The sequence below is a fragment of the Apis dorsata genome, unplaced genomic scaffold (genome assembly GCF_000469605.1).
Source record: "Apis dorsata unplaced genomic scaffold, Apis dorsata 1.3 scaffold_291, whole genome shotgun sequence".
Taxonomy (NCBI): Eukaryota; Metazoa; Arthropoda; class Insecta; order Hymenoptera; family Apidae; genus Apis; species Apis dorsata.
The window spans coordinates 372989-385397 of NW_006263566.1; the positions used below are offsets into that span (position 1 = coordinate 372989).

General features: G+C 25.1%; 2 protein-coding genes across 2 annotated transcripts in view; one reads left to right on the forward strand and one right to left on the reverse strand.

Annotated features, from left to right (window-relative positions):
- Positions 1-1307: 1307 nt before the first annotated feature.
- LOC102677525 (transcription elongation factor SPT5) lies at positions 1308-6509 on the reverse strand. The gene is made up of 11 exons (XM_006616957.2): positions 6105-6509; positions 5515-5597; positions 5158-5413; positions 4632-4864; positions 4052-4550; positions 3620-3971; positions 2941-3527; positions 2454-2803; positions 1948-2349; positions 1714-1889; positions 1308-1619 (listed from the first exon to the last, which is right to left on the reverse strand). Exons 1-11 carry the CDS (start codon positions 6326-6328, stop codon positions 1377-1379), a joined length of 3405 nt encoding a protein of 1134 aa, XP_006617020.1. The 5' UTR covers positions 6329-6509; the 3' UTR covers positions 1308-1376.
- A 2659-nt stretch (positions 6510-9168) lies between these two features.
- LOC102680000 (E3 ubiquitin-protein ligase LRSAM1-like) overlaps positions 9169-12409 on the forward strand; it is a 4133-nt gene continuing 892 nt past the window's right edge. Inside the window, exons 1-6 of the mRNA XM_031511091.1 lie at positions 9169-9348; positions 9807-9936; positions 10159-10436; positions 10541-10730; positions 11074-11229; positions 11527-11671. Coding sequence (XP_031366951.1) covers positions 9169-9348; positions 9807-9936; positions 10159-10436; positions 10541-10730; positions 11074-11229; positions 11527-11671 — 1079 coding nt within the window. The remainder of the gene's footprint in view (positions 9349-9806; positions 9937-10158; positions 10437-10540; positions 10731-11073; positions 11230-11526; positions 11672-12409) is intronic.

A 12409-nucleotide genomic window follows, 5' to 3' on the forward strand; every position in this document is an offset into this window, starting at 1 on the left:
TGGAAAATTTATACCGAGCTCTTGAGTGTTCCCTAATCATCTCGCCACGACTTTCTCTCGTTTCTTATGCAACTGATTTCAGATCAATGAATCGTCATAAATGATTAGTGCACAATTTTAAGTATATAAATTCTTAATACGTAATTACTTCGATTTTGTTTTCAATGAAAGAAAAATTAAATCAATAGTTTCATTTCTTTTTAACTTTCTTGTTGTATTTACATCAAAATACAACTTTACATCATAAAACAATTGATGAAGTATTTTATACAAATCGTTGAGCATTTTTTATCTTGCAAAAAGTTAAAATTATCTTATTTAAGGAAAGTCATTTTACTAATTCACAATAATAATATGTATTTATTTTAAATAATTTGATTGCTATTTTAAACATAACAAGTACAACGTAAAATCATTACGTTGTTTGAACAATTCTTGTTAAAAATTTTTCGAATTCCTGAAGCGCTTAAATCTTTGCAACACTCGCACGGTCCTTAGTGGGTTTCTTTGGATCGAGGAAAATTTTATCAGCCAGATTTTATTTGTGATAAAATAATTCTTCAATTAACATTCAGCTTCACTAGCATATAATTCGATTATAATTCGAAACTACTTTGAATCATCATTTTTCATAAAATATAAAACTTAGTATAGTTCAACTAAAAAAATTATCGAAATCGAAATAGAGAGAAAGAGATTCTAGTATTATAATGCGAAGAAAATGAGAGGAAAAAACTTTTCAGAAAATTTGGTGAATTAATAAATCAGAAAATAGATACTATAATTAAAAAATATGTGCTGAAGAAAACATTCTACAAATTAGTTTTAATATAAGCAACAATAATTCAAACAAAAACATGTAATTGAATTAAAAAATTATATAATTGAAGTTTACAAGCATATATGCGAAAAACTAAAGCATATATGCGAAAAAAGCAAGAAAAAAAAAGGAAAAATATGCTATAAAAAAAAACATTAAATATTGTTAAAAATATAATAAGTGCAAAGTAAGTGCAAGTAAGCGAAGTTTAAGAAAAATAAATATATAGAATATACAAAACTTTTTAGAGATGATTCCTAAAAATAAAAGATTTTTTTTAAATAACTATTTAAAAAACTATTTAAATGATTATTTGATAGAAAATTTTAAGAAATAATATATTTTAGTATATTATGTTAGAAAATATATTTCAGTTAATTATTTAGAAATTAGAAAACAAGTAAGAATTCTTGTAAGAATTCTTCTAGAAACAAGATAATTCTTTTTTTAAAATAGAAATATCCAGATCTATCAATGATCGTTCCTCAAGTTTTTTACCCATATCCATGCGAGTGTTAGCTTTTTCAAGTTTAGAAAATTGCCTTGGAATGAAGAATTATGTATTCGGTGCCTTCATCTTACATAAAAATCGCAAATGCAACATCTTCACTTCGTCTTTATTCAATTTCACCACACCTTCTTGATTATCTATGGAGAGTAATGTCCCCACTGCTTCTCTGTCTTCTCCAATAATTACTTTGACTCGATCCCCCCGCGATGGAACTACTGGTTCTAGTTCTTCACAAACCAAATTCACTACTCTGTCTTCTACGGGTAAGAAGACTGCACACATTCCACCCTGTTTGGGCATTAAAAATTTTTGATTGATAATTATATTTTCTGATTCCAATATTTGATTAATATCTTGAGTTTTTTACCACAAAATCACTTACAGATATTCCTCTAATAACACCTTGCTGACCCGCCAATGCAGGATCCTGATGAGAATCACGGATTCGAACTTCAATATCCGTGGTATGCCATTCAGTTCCTCCAATGACTCCAGCACCAACGCCAGTGTCTAAACCAGCGCCTGGTGTTTGTGGATTATACGGACTACCTGCTACTCCTAAAAAATAGAATAACAATATAATAGATATTCTAACTATAATATAAAAAATACTTACCAGGAGTCATAGGACTATAACCCATCGGTGAAGGCGTAGCGAAAGCTCCATGAGGACTAGTGGTATAACCAGTACCACTTGGTGAAGGAGTAGCAACATATCCTGCAGGACTAGGACTTGCAGTAGCACTTCCTGCTGGACTTGGACTTGGTTGATACGAGCTGAAACTCTGTTCTGAACCATACATTGTCCCAGGCGTTTGTGGCGTGAATGGTCCACCTGTGGGAGGATATCCTGGTGCATAACCTGGAGATCCGCCTTCTTCCATACTATATCCATCAAAATCATTTGTTCTTGCAGGAGTATTGGTAACAGCTGGATCCCAAGCTCCAGATTGTCCAGGTGTACGTGAACCATCGTGAGATGGTGTCATTGAACCATAATGAGGTGTACGAGAACCATCTATTAAAAATTAAATTTAAAATATAAAATATAAAATTTAACTATATAGTTATTAACTTTAATTAGCCGTGATTTATACTTATATAATTGCTTTAAAAACTTACTTTCGTACATAGGTGTTTGAGAACCATGCATGGGAGTCTTAGACCCATCTCTGGCATACATTGGTGTCTGTCCGCCACCATATGCTGGTGTCCTATTATAACTGCTGAAACCACCATCTTTTGTAAGTACTGCAACGTTTGCAATATGAGATCTATCTACAGAAATGGTTTGACAAGTAGAGTGTAACTCTACACGAGCAGTTGTATCTATAGCATCTTTCACTATTCCAACGTTTCCTTTGTATGGTCCGCCTGTTATTTTGATAGTAGTTCCTATCAATTCTCTATCACGTCTAGCTCCACCGCCGCGACCTCTGCCTCTTCCACCTCCACCTCTTCCGAAACCACCACTAAAAAATAAAAAATATGAATGAAAATAAATTTATAAATAAAACATTAATTTATAATAAAACATAACTTTTTAATTTATAATAAAACATAACTTTAGAGAATTATTAAAAAATAAAAAATAATAAATGTTACTAACCCACTAGGATGCATTGGTGAAGCAATTCTCGGCGACATAAATCCTGTCATTGGTGACATGGATGATATATTAGACTTACTTCCACCAGAAAGTTGTAAATGTCTCGTTTTACAAACAAAAATTCCACCATTATCAACAAACATTCGTGAATGTAAAAATGCGAAACTTCTATATAAATGTTTAATTTCACCACCTCTTCCAGCATGTGGACCATCCACTACCTTAACAATATCTTTTTTCTGTATAGTATTTTGTTGAGAGTCTAATGCTACTGCATTTCTATTTTCACGTCTTTTTGTAAGTCCTTGAGGTCTAGCTTCTATAACTTTTCCATGCATGGAAAGAACATGAAAATTTTCACGTTCAAGTCGAACTATCACACCTACTGTTTGTGCATCTAACTGCACTAAATCACCCCATTGAAATTGACCTAAACTGTCTACACCAGTTGCCATATCAGAGCAAAGTTGTAAGTCTCTTGGAAGAACTTCTAATTCATGCATTGAAAGATCAGAAAATAGAACTACTCTATTTTGTTCTACTCGAACTATCAGACCAGTATCACCCTCATATCTTCCTGCCACAACCTATACAGAATCAAAAATATAGTTTAGTTTTAAAATATAATATTTATATTAAAAATAATTTTGTATTATATTTATTACTTTTTCAATCTTACTTTAACATGATCACCCATAGTGAAATATTTTCGTAATTCAGAAGCTTGGAATTCTAAAGCTTCTTTAAGTTCCTCATGTTTTGGCATAACCATAATCATATTTCCATCTATTGATACAATTTTTCCTTGTAAATTGATCAATTCACCCTCACATACTTCGACATTATCCCCTGTACTAAAAGAATGTGTCACAGCTGAATCTTCTTTATTACCAGATGCACCAGTTCCTGGAGCTCCACTTAAATCTAATTCAACTCCTTCAGGAGCTTCTTCGAATCTTTCTAATTCAGATAAAGTTGGTTTTACACCTTCGGCAATAATAGCACTTGTCGTAAAATTTTTATATAAAAATCTGTAATAAAAAATTTAAATTTATATAAATTTAAAAGAAATCTTTATTATAAATCTGATAATTCATATTAAAATTCATACCCTTTTCTACTGTATCTATTTCCTTCAAAAATTAAAAAATCACCATCGCTCGTAACTTCTCCTCCAATAGCGCGGATTGCTTCGGGGTCAAACGGTTTGGCTGCTGGTCTTCTTTTCTTTTTACGTTTTAAGGCTTCAGATTCACTTTGTGCTGTTCTTAAAGCGCCACGTGGTCTAGTATAATCAATTCTGGGTAACAATTTCAAATGAACCTGATTTTGCGCTAAATCAACATAATCAACTTGAGCTATATCATCCTTATAAATGCCTCTTTTTAATCTAACCCACTGTTTCGCTTTTAAGCCTGTCTGTTCTTTAACTACACGTAATACATCAGTCATTTCTTTAATTGGTACCATCTGTTGTTTCCAAATACCCATTCTTAAATTTCCTACGTTTTCAATAGCTGCTTTTACATGTGGCTGTTTATATGCTTCTATATAAATATAACCCTTTACTCCTTCAGGTGCAACCACGGATTTTATTTGAAGAGGTTCGTCTAAAAGAAATTTTAAAATTAGAATTCTTTTCAAGCAAAAATATTTTAAAATAAAGATTTAAAATAATTTTTATTATGTACTTGAAAATTGATATGTTATAAATTTTCGCATTAACAGGAGTACTGTGGCTTTTTCTTCTCCAATACGACATTTTACCATCCATAGATTTGGATCTTTTACACCTGGTAGCAAAGTTTGTTGAGTGATCTCATCGCTCATTTCTTCGCCCCCATCTCCAAAATGCCGAGTAGCAATAGATTCGTCTGCATACTTTTTTCGAAGATATTCTTCTATTTCATCCTCTTTTTGGGAACTGAAAAATTTTTTAAAATTAGTTTAAAAATATAAAATTCAAAAATACATATATAATTTTCTCATGAATGAAGCATTTAAATATCACATAAATATCATTTTATATACAATGATATATCATGAAAAAGACGGAATTATTTCGACATGATCGATAATGATAACAGTTGTATTCATAATAACTACAAACTTATAAATTATATATAGATAAATACCACTTTAATATTTAATCTGCGACTTTATTTTAAATCTAAGAGGATCATCCTATAAATTTGAAGATGTTTAAAATATATTTACTCCCAAAGATTTGTTCCTCTACGTCTGCCTTCAATTTCTCTAGCAGTAGGACCTAATTCGTCTACTTCATTTCCAACAATTCCAATTTCTTGAGCACCTTCTTCCCACTCATCATCATCTTCTACTTCATCATCTACTTCAGCTTCGTCTATAATGAAATCACGATATTTATCTTTTTTCTTTTTCTTGCGAGGCCTATCATCGTCTTCTTCTTCTTCTTCTTCATCATATTCACTACTTCCTTCCAAATCTTCTCCTAAATAAAAAATAAAATATTTCTTAGATAAAATTCTTAGATAAAAGAAATATTATATTGCATTCTTTTTTATTTTATTTATATTTATTATATTATATTACCTTCAGGTTCTTCCTCAGGTTCCACCATTTCTTCATCACCAGATCTTGCTTCTTCTGCTTCATCTCCTCTACCATCGTCAGAACTTAAAATATAAATTTTTATAATTCTTAATCAATCTATTTCTTTTATTTAATAAATGATATATTATTTTACAAATAATATTTAAAAATCTTTAATTAATATAATGGTGTTTAATATTGAATAATATATATTTGTAATTTATAATTATATATATTTATAATATAATCTGAATATGTAAAAAATGATTTCAAAAATATATAAAATACCGTAATAATCGATTTCGCCAAACACTATTATTCATGATTACATAAAATACTACATACATATATCATAATTTGATATTAATCCAACGATATTAAACGAATAACAAATGAATATTTCGTTTAAAATCAATTATTTCAGAGAGAGAAAGAAAGAAAAAATTAGGAAATTCATTGCCATCATGTAAACTTATATACATGTATATTAGTGAATTTCAATGCAAACGATATGGTAGTACTAATAACCTAACCTTAACAAATTATGAAATAAATATTAAATTTTAAAATGAATATTAAATTTTAATTACCCAGATGCTGATTGAGATCGTGATCGCCACCTTGATGGACTTCTAGATCGTGATCTAGATGGACTTCTACTGCGAGAAGCACTATGAGATCTTTCACCAACACTACCTGCATCGCTGCCAGCTGCGGATTTTACTGAGTGATTTTCTTCTTGATCACTTTCGCTACCGCCACCGCCACGATCACTTTCATTATCAGAGAGATTACTCGCTTCCGAATCCGACATTTTATATATATATTAAATATTTATTTCTTTATATTTTATATTAATATTATATAGCTGCTGACTGAAGATAACTTGGTTAGCTCACCAACGCGTACGTCGTACAGAATAACCAATACAAATATGTAACAAAAACTTTCGAAGAGTTCTCTACGCCGAACTGCGCGACACTGACATTATCAAGGTATACAACGTGTACTATACAATAGTAAGTAAGAGAGAAGGAATCATCGTCTAATGGGGGAATGCGTTGCTTAGCAACAGGACGCAATGATACAATGCCATCTATTGATGATACAACATACTATACCAATACTTATTATAAAATGGCGAAGAAATATAATTATATAAGTAAATTTGTTTTAATATATACAAAAAGTACTAAAAAAAAAAATTTAAGATTTTAAGAGTTTATAGTAAATCGATGTAAAATCGATTTTAAATCTTTAATAAAATAAATCCTGTATATATATTTTTACATATGTTTATTATTATATACATATGTATTATTTATTAAAATATATTTATAAATATATTTATTATTAATGTAATGATATATATAAATATTTTAATTTAATTTTATCTATAAAATTAAATTAAAAAATTTTCATCTTTTGATGAATTATTATAAGAACATAGAAAAAATTATTTATCTAATTGTATTTAAAATGTCATAGATACTTTTATATATATATCTTCCAGATATAATACGAAAATATGTTGTTATTCTGCAGGGGTAATAAAAGACTCTAGAGTTATAATTGAGAGGATTAAATAATAAATTAAGAAGAAAAATATAACGGTCATATTTTTATTATTATTATACTTTTATTGTTTGCAACATTTATATTTATAATAGAAAAAGCATATTCATAAAACCTAAGTAAACCTTGCCTAAGTATATATAACTATATATAAATCCTTGTATTTAACTATAACTAGAGCTGAAATAAATTAGTTTTGAATAATTTCGAAAAGTTACTTTAAATAATAAGTTTATTTAAAATGCTCCAATAACATTTATTGGTTAACCTATTCTTCGTATATTATTTATTTCATGGTTAATTATTTTTATATCATTTATAGTTTTTAAAATAAAATTAGATTTTAATAATTAATGTTAATATTTTAATAATTATTGTTAATATGCAATTAAAATTAAGAAATAAAATTTATTTTATTTTATTACAGAATATCCGTGTATAAAATATTGCATTTTATATGTAATTATATTTAAATATGCATATTGTAAAACCAAAAATATTATATCTATATTGTATTTATATTATATCTATATTTATATTTATATTGTTAGTATGCAATATAAAATGCAATTAAAATTAAAAAATAAAATTTATTTTATTTCATTACAGAATATCCGTATATGAAATATTGTATTTTATATGTAATTATATTTAAATATGCATATTCTAAAACCAAAAATGTTGTATCTATATTTTTCACATTATCACAAAATTAAGATACTTCACTTAATTTTGAAAGAGAAATGATAAAAATATATTTAATTGATGTATTAGATCTTATTTTTGGTCACATGTTATAAACAAGTATAGACAAAGAAAATAAATAATGATAGAAAAGGAAAAATAGAAACAGAATAAGAATTAATTATTAGCGCCATCTCTTGGATATTAAAGACATTTTTTCAAAGATAGAATAAGATAAAATGAGAATTGAAGATTAGCGCTATTTTTTAAATGCTAAAAAATTCTAAAAAAAGATGATGCTGATATATAATTCTTGCTCTATTTGAATTTTTTAAAGAATTATTTTTGTTACTTGAGAGATGGAGTTAATGATTAATTATAATTAATTTTATCTCTTTTTTTTTCACTATTTTCTTTCTTTTTCTCTCATATTAGTTTCATAATTCCAGAGATTGTGTTAGTTCCTAGATTTTTAGCTTATTTTTGTTTTTCTCTCATTATTTGTTTTCTTTATCTATACTTATTTTCTAAAATTTATTTTCTTTTTTGAATAATCTATTAATTAATTCTTTCTTCATCGATTTTATTATTAAAAACTAAGCTTAAATATATTGTTAAAGATATATATCTTTATTATAATTGATAGATAGCTTTGATTATTGAATTATTCGCAAACATTCTATTTTTTATTTTTTCTTTTTATATATAGCTAAAAACTGAGTGACTATATAAAGTTAAAGTTACTTAAATAACATATTTCAAATTTAATATATTTATATATGTCTTTAACAAATTAGCTTTTGTTAAATATTTTTCTGTCAAATACGATATTATCGATTTAAAATGAAATAAGACATCAAAAATTATATAATTAAATGTAACGATAATCGGTTATTTTTGACGCAATTATAATCATAATCCATTTGTATATTTAGATCAAATGTATGTATTATATATACTGTATTAAGTAAACTTATATATTATGAAGTAATTACAAAAAATCAAATACAATAAAAATCAATATATAACATATAATTATGATATAAAATTTTCTTTTTCTTTTTTTTAATTGAATATTCCAGCACTTGAAATATTTATTTAATTCAAAATCTTTCTGAAAAAATTCTGGAAAAATTTATCCTTTTGCAGAATTTATATTCTGATATTCAAATTAATATGTTTGTTATAATTAATAAATCATTTATAAAAATGATACTATAATTGACTAAATCGATAGTAATTCCTATTTTAAATCATATGTATACGTGTATCTTCTTCATCACCTAGGCAATAAATAAACATGAAATGGAATCGATCTAATCATCATAGTTGAATTATCATTGTCAACTTCTAGAATTGTTTGCAAAAATTGTAAGAAACAACTTGTTCAGCAATATGTCTGATTTAGCTAAAGATTTATTAATACAATATTATGGGTTTGGTGCAGCATCGAGTGGCAAAAAGTTTCTCTCGATACATCGTAATATCGAAAGAGTAAAAAACGAAGATGAAAAACAGATTACTGAGCATTCTTTAACCAGCAATGATGAGAATGTGGCCAATGAAGAGTTTCAGGTAATCAAAATTGTATATTTTATCTTTATTTATTTATAAAATATTGATAATGCTGTTCTTTTCATTTTGATGAAATATTTTTTTGTATAATTTTTTATTGAATTAATAATTATTCATGAATGAAAAATAGATTTATTTCATTTTTATTTAATATATATTATATTTATTATATATTTTTTTTTATTCTGGAAATATTTATAATATTTTAATTATAATTGATAATATATTTCTAAATATTATCTATTACAATAGTATGATAAATTTTCACTTTTACAACTTTAATTAATTTTAATTAATTAATTAATTATCTTTTCTTCTTCTAAAACTAATAATTATTTATATTCAAGAGATATGAAATCATTGCTTTTTATTTATTTTTTTAAATGTATTATATATTTTAATATGTTATGAAGATATTTTATAATTACACACATTTTAATATAATTTTCATAATAAAGAAAGATATTGAGGAGGATCGAAAAGTTAGTATTGGAAATGACTTGTATCCACAATCCTCACAAGTTTTAAATAACTTGGAAGATATATATGACAATAATGAAAATTTCGATATAAGAGATATCGACTTTGGTCCGAATATTCTTTGTAGCACTCTTGAAAATGTATCACCTAAACAATCATACGAACAATTGTCTGATATATCAGATGTACATTTACTCGAGCAATCAACAAATGATGTTTCTTCAAATTATATTAAAATAAATATCGAAGATCCAGGTATTAATATTTATATCAAATATTCTTTATTTAACTTAAAAGAAATTATATCTTTTATTATTATTATTATTATAGAAATAAATGATGACATAAAAGATGCAAAAAAAAATGAATTAAATTTGGAACTTATCGAGGATACATTTTCTGACGATGTTTCAGAATATTCTTCCTTGTCACATAAAGAATCAAAAACATTTTTGAAGAGTAATACAAGTGTACCGTCAAACGAATCTATTTCATCGCCATTAGTACCAAAAAAGGAACCTATTTACAATGATATGTTTGCAGATTTTTCAAATACAGATTTAAAACAATTTCCTATTGTGATATTAAACAACTTTTCACAATTAAGGGTAGCTTATTTTTTCAAGTAATTGTATTAAAATATTAGCAAAACAATTAACATAAGTTTTTTTGATATAATTTTAAATTTTGAATATATTTCTATTGTTTTTAGATGTTATATTTGTCGAATAACAATTTGATCGAAGTTCCTGATGAAATTTTTACTTATTTAAATTATCTACAGTGGTTAGATATCAGAAATAATCAAATTACTTTTTTGCCAGTTAGCATTAAATGGCATAGCTGCTTAGAAACAATTTTACTTCAAGGAAATAAAATGAAGGAATTACCATTGGAACTTTGTTAAGTTTAAATTATAAATCTTATTAATTATATTATTTATTTATAATTATTATATTTTTTATCTTTTAAATAATATATATTAATGATATAACTTTATAATATTAATAATTAATATATAATTGATATAATAATAATAAATTAATAATATATGAACATAGAATTAAATTATATTGTAAATGTAGATATTTGAGAATATAATATGTGATAAAGATAGTCATAAAATTAACTGTAATATATTATTTTAAATTACATTAATGAAATATTCATTTTTCTGAAAATAATTTATTGTATAAAAAATTTAAAACTGAAATAAAAAAATGAAAATATTTAATCTTGTTTTAGGTACTCTAACAAATCTAAAAAATCTTCAAGTAGCAGATAATCCACTTATCATGCCACCGCAAGATATTGTAGGTTCCGGTTGCGCTACCATTTTAGAATTCTTACGGATTGAATGGAATAAACTACATCCTGATGAATGGATAGAACCCAAGAAAAGTAAATAATTTTAGTTTTGTAAGAAAATTTATATAAATAAATTTATAATTATTTAATATTTAAAAAAAATAAATATTTTTGAGAAGAATATAGGAATTTATTGTAACTTTAAATTTTATTAATATAATTTATTGATTTTTTTAAATATGTAACATATAATATACTTAAATGAATAATTAATGAGTCGATTTAAGAAAAAGTATAGAAAAATTCATTTTTAATGTTTTTTAAATTTATAATAGAAAATAAAATAAATTAAAAAAATAACATTTAAAATATTTTTATTTATTATTTCAGCTAAAATTGAACCAAAATTATCAACAATTCTATGTTATCAATCTCCACGAAAAAATAAAAAGAAAATAACATCATTAAAGGACACCATGTGTAATAGAAATATAGCTATAAGCGAAAAACGTAAATTATATAAGCCAAGTAGCAGGTATTACAATAAAAAATTAACATCTATGAATGATAATTATTCTTTAAAAAAAGAATTCAAAGAATCTTTTTTTGACTCTTATTTGCAAAAAATAACCAATTTCAAAATCAATAAAAAATTAAAATATAATTGTGAAAAAACAAAATATAATAATTTCAAAATTATAAATAGTTTTAACAATAAAGTAGATAATTATATCGATGTAATGATAAATAATAATAAAATTTTACGTTTGATGGGCTCATCTCCAAGATCTCTGTATGTTAGAAAAAATATAAAAATTTTGAAAACTTTTAATAAATCAACAGAAAAAGAATGTAGACAGATTAATAGAATGAAAACACCTGTTCTTGCACAAACAAAAAATACTTCATTCAAAAAAAACAATAAAAAATATATAAATAATATAGAAAATATTGAACATATTTTCGATATTGTTACTAATGATGGAAAGAAATTTAAATTAAATCCTATGAAATTAAACGATTCGAATTGGATACTTTCATATTTGGAAAATTATTTAGGGTTAAATAAATAGTTAGATTATGTAATATACAAAAATAAAAATAAAGACAAAGCATGTTATATTATAAAAAATATAGAAATATAGAAATTAAATAATAAATTTGTTTAATATTATTATTTTATTCTAATTAATATCCTATTTTTTAATAATTTAAAAAATTAAGTTTCTATAATTTGTATTTTATATATATATATATATATATATATATATAT

Coding starts and splice junctions, on each gene's coding strand:
- LOC102677525 (XM_006616957.2), bottom strand. CDS start 6,328: ATGTCGGATTCGGAAGCGAGTAATCTCTCTGATAATGAAAGTGATCGT. Junction 5,414..5,514: donor ACCTGAGGAAGAACCTGAAG/GTAATATAATAT, acceptor TTTTTTATTTAG/GAGAAGATTTGGAAGGAAGT. Junction 1,620..1,713: donor GTGTTATTAGAGGAATATCT/GTAAGTGATTTT, acceptor ATGCCCAAACAG/GGTGGAATGTGTGCAGTCTT.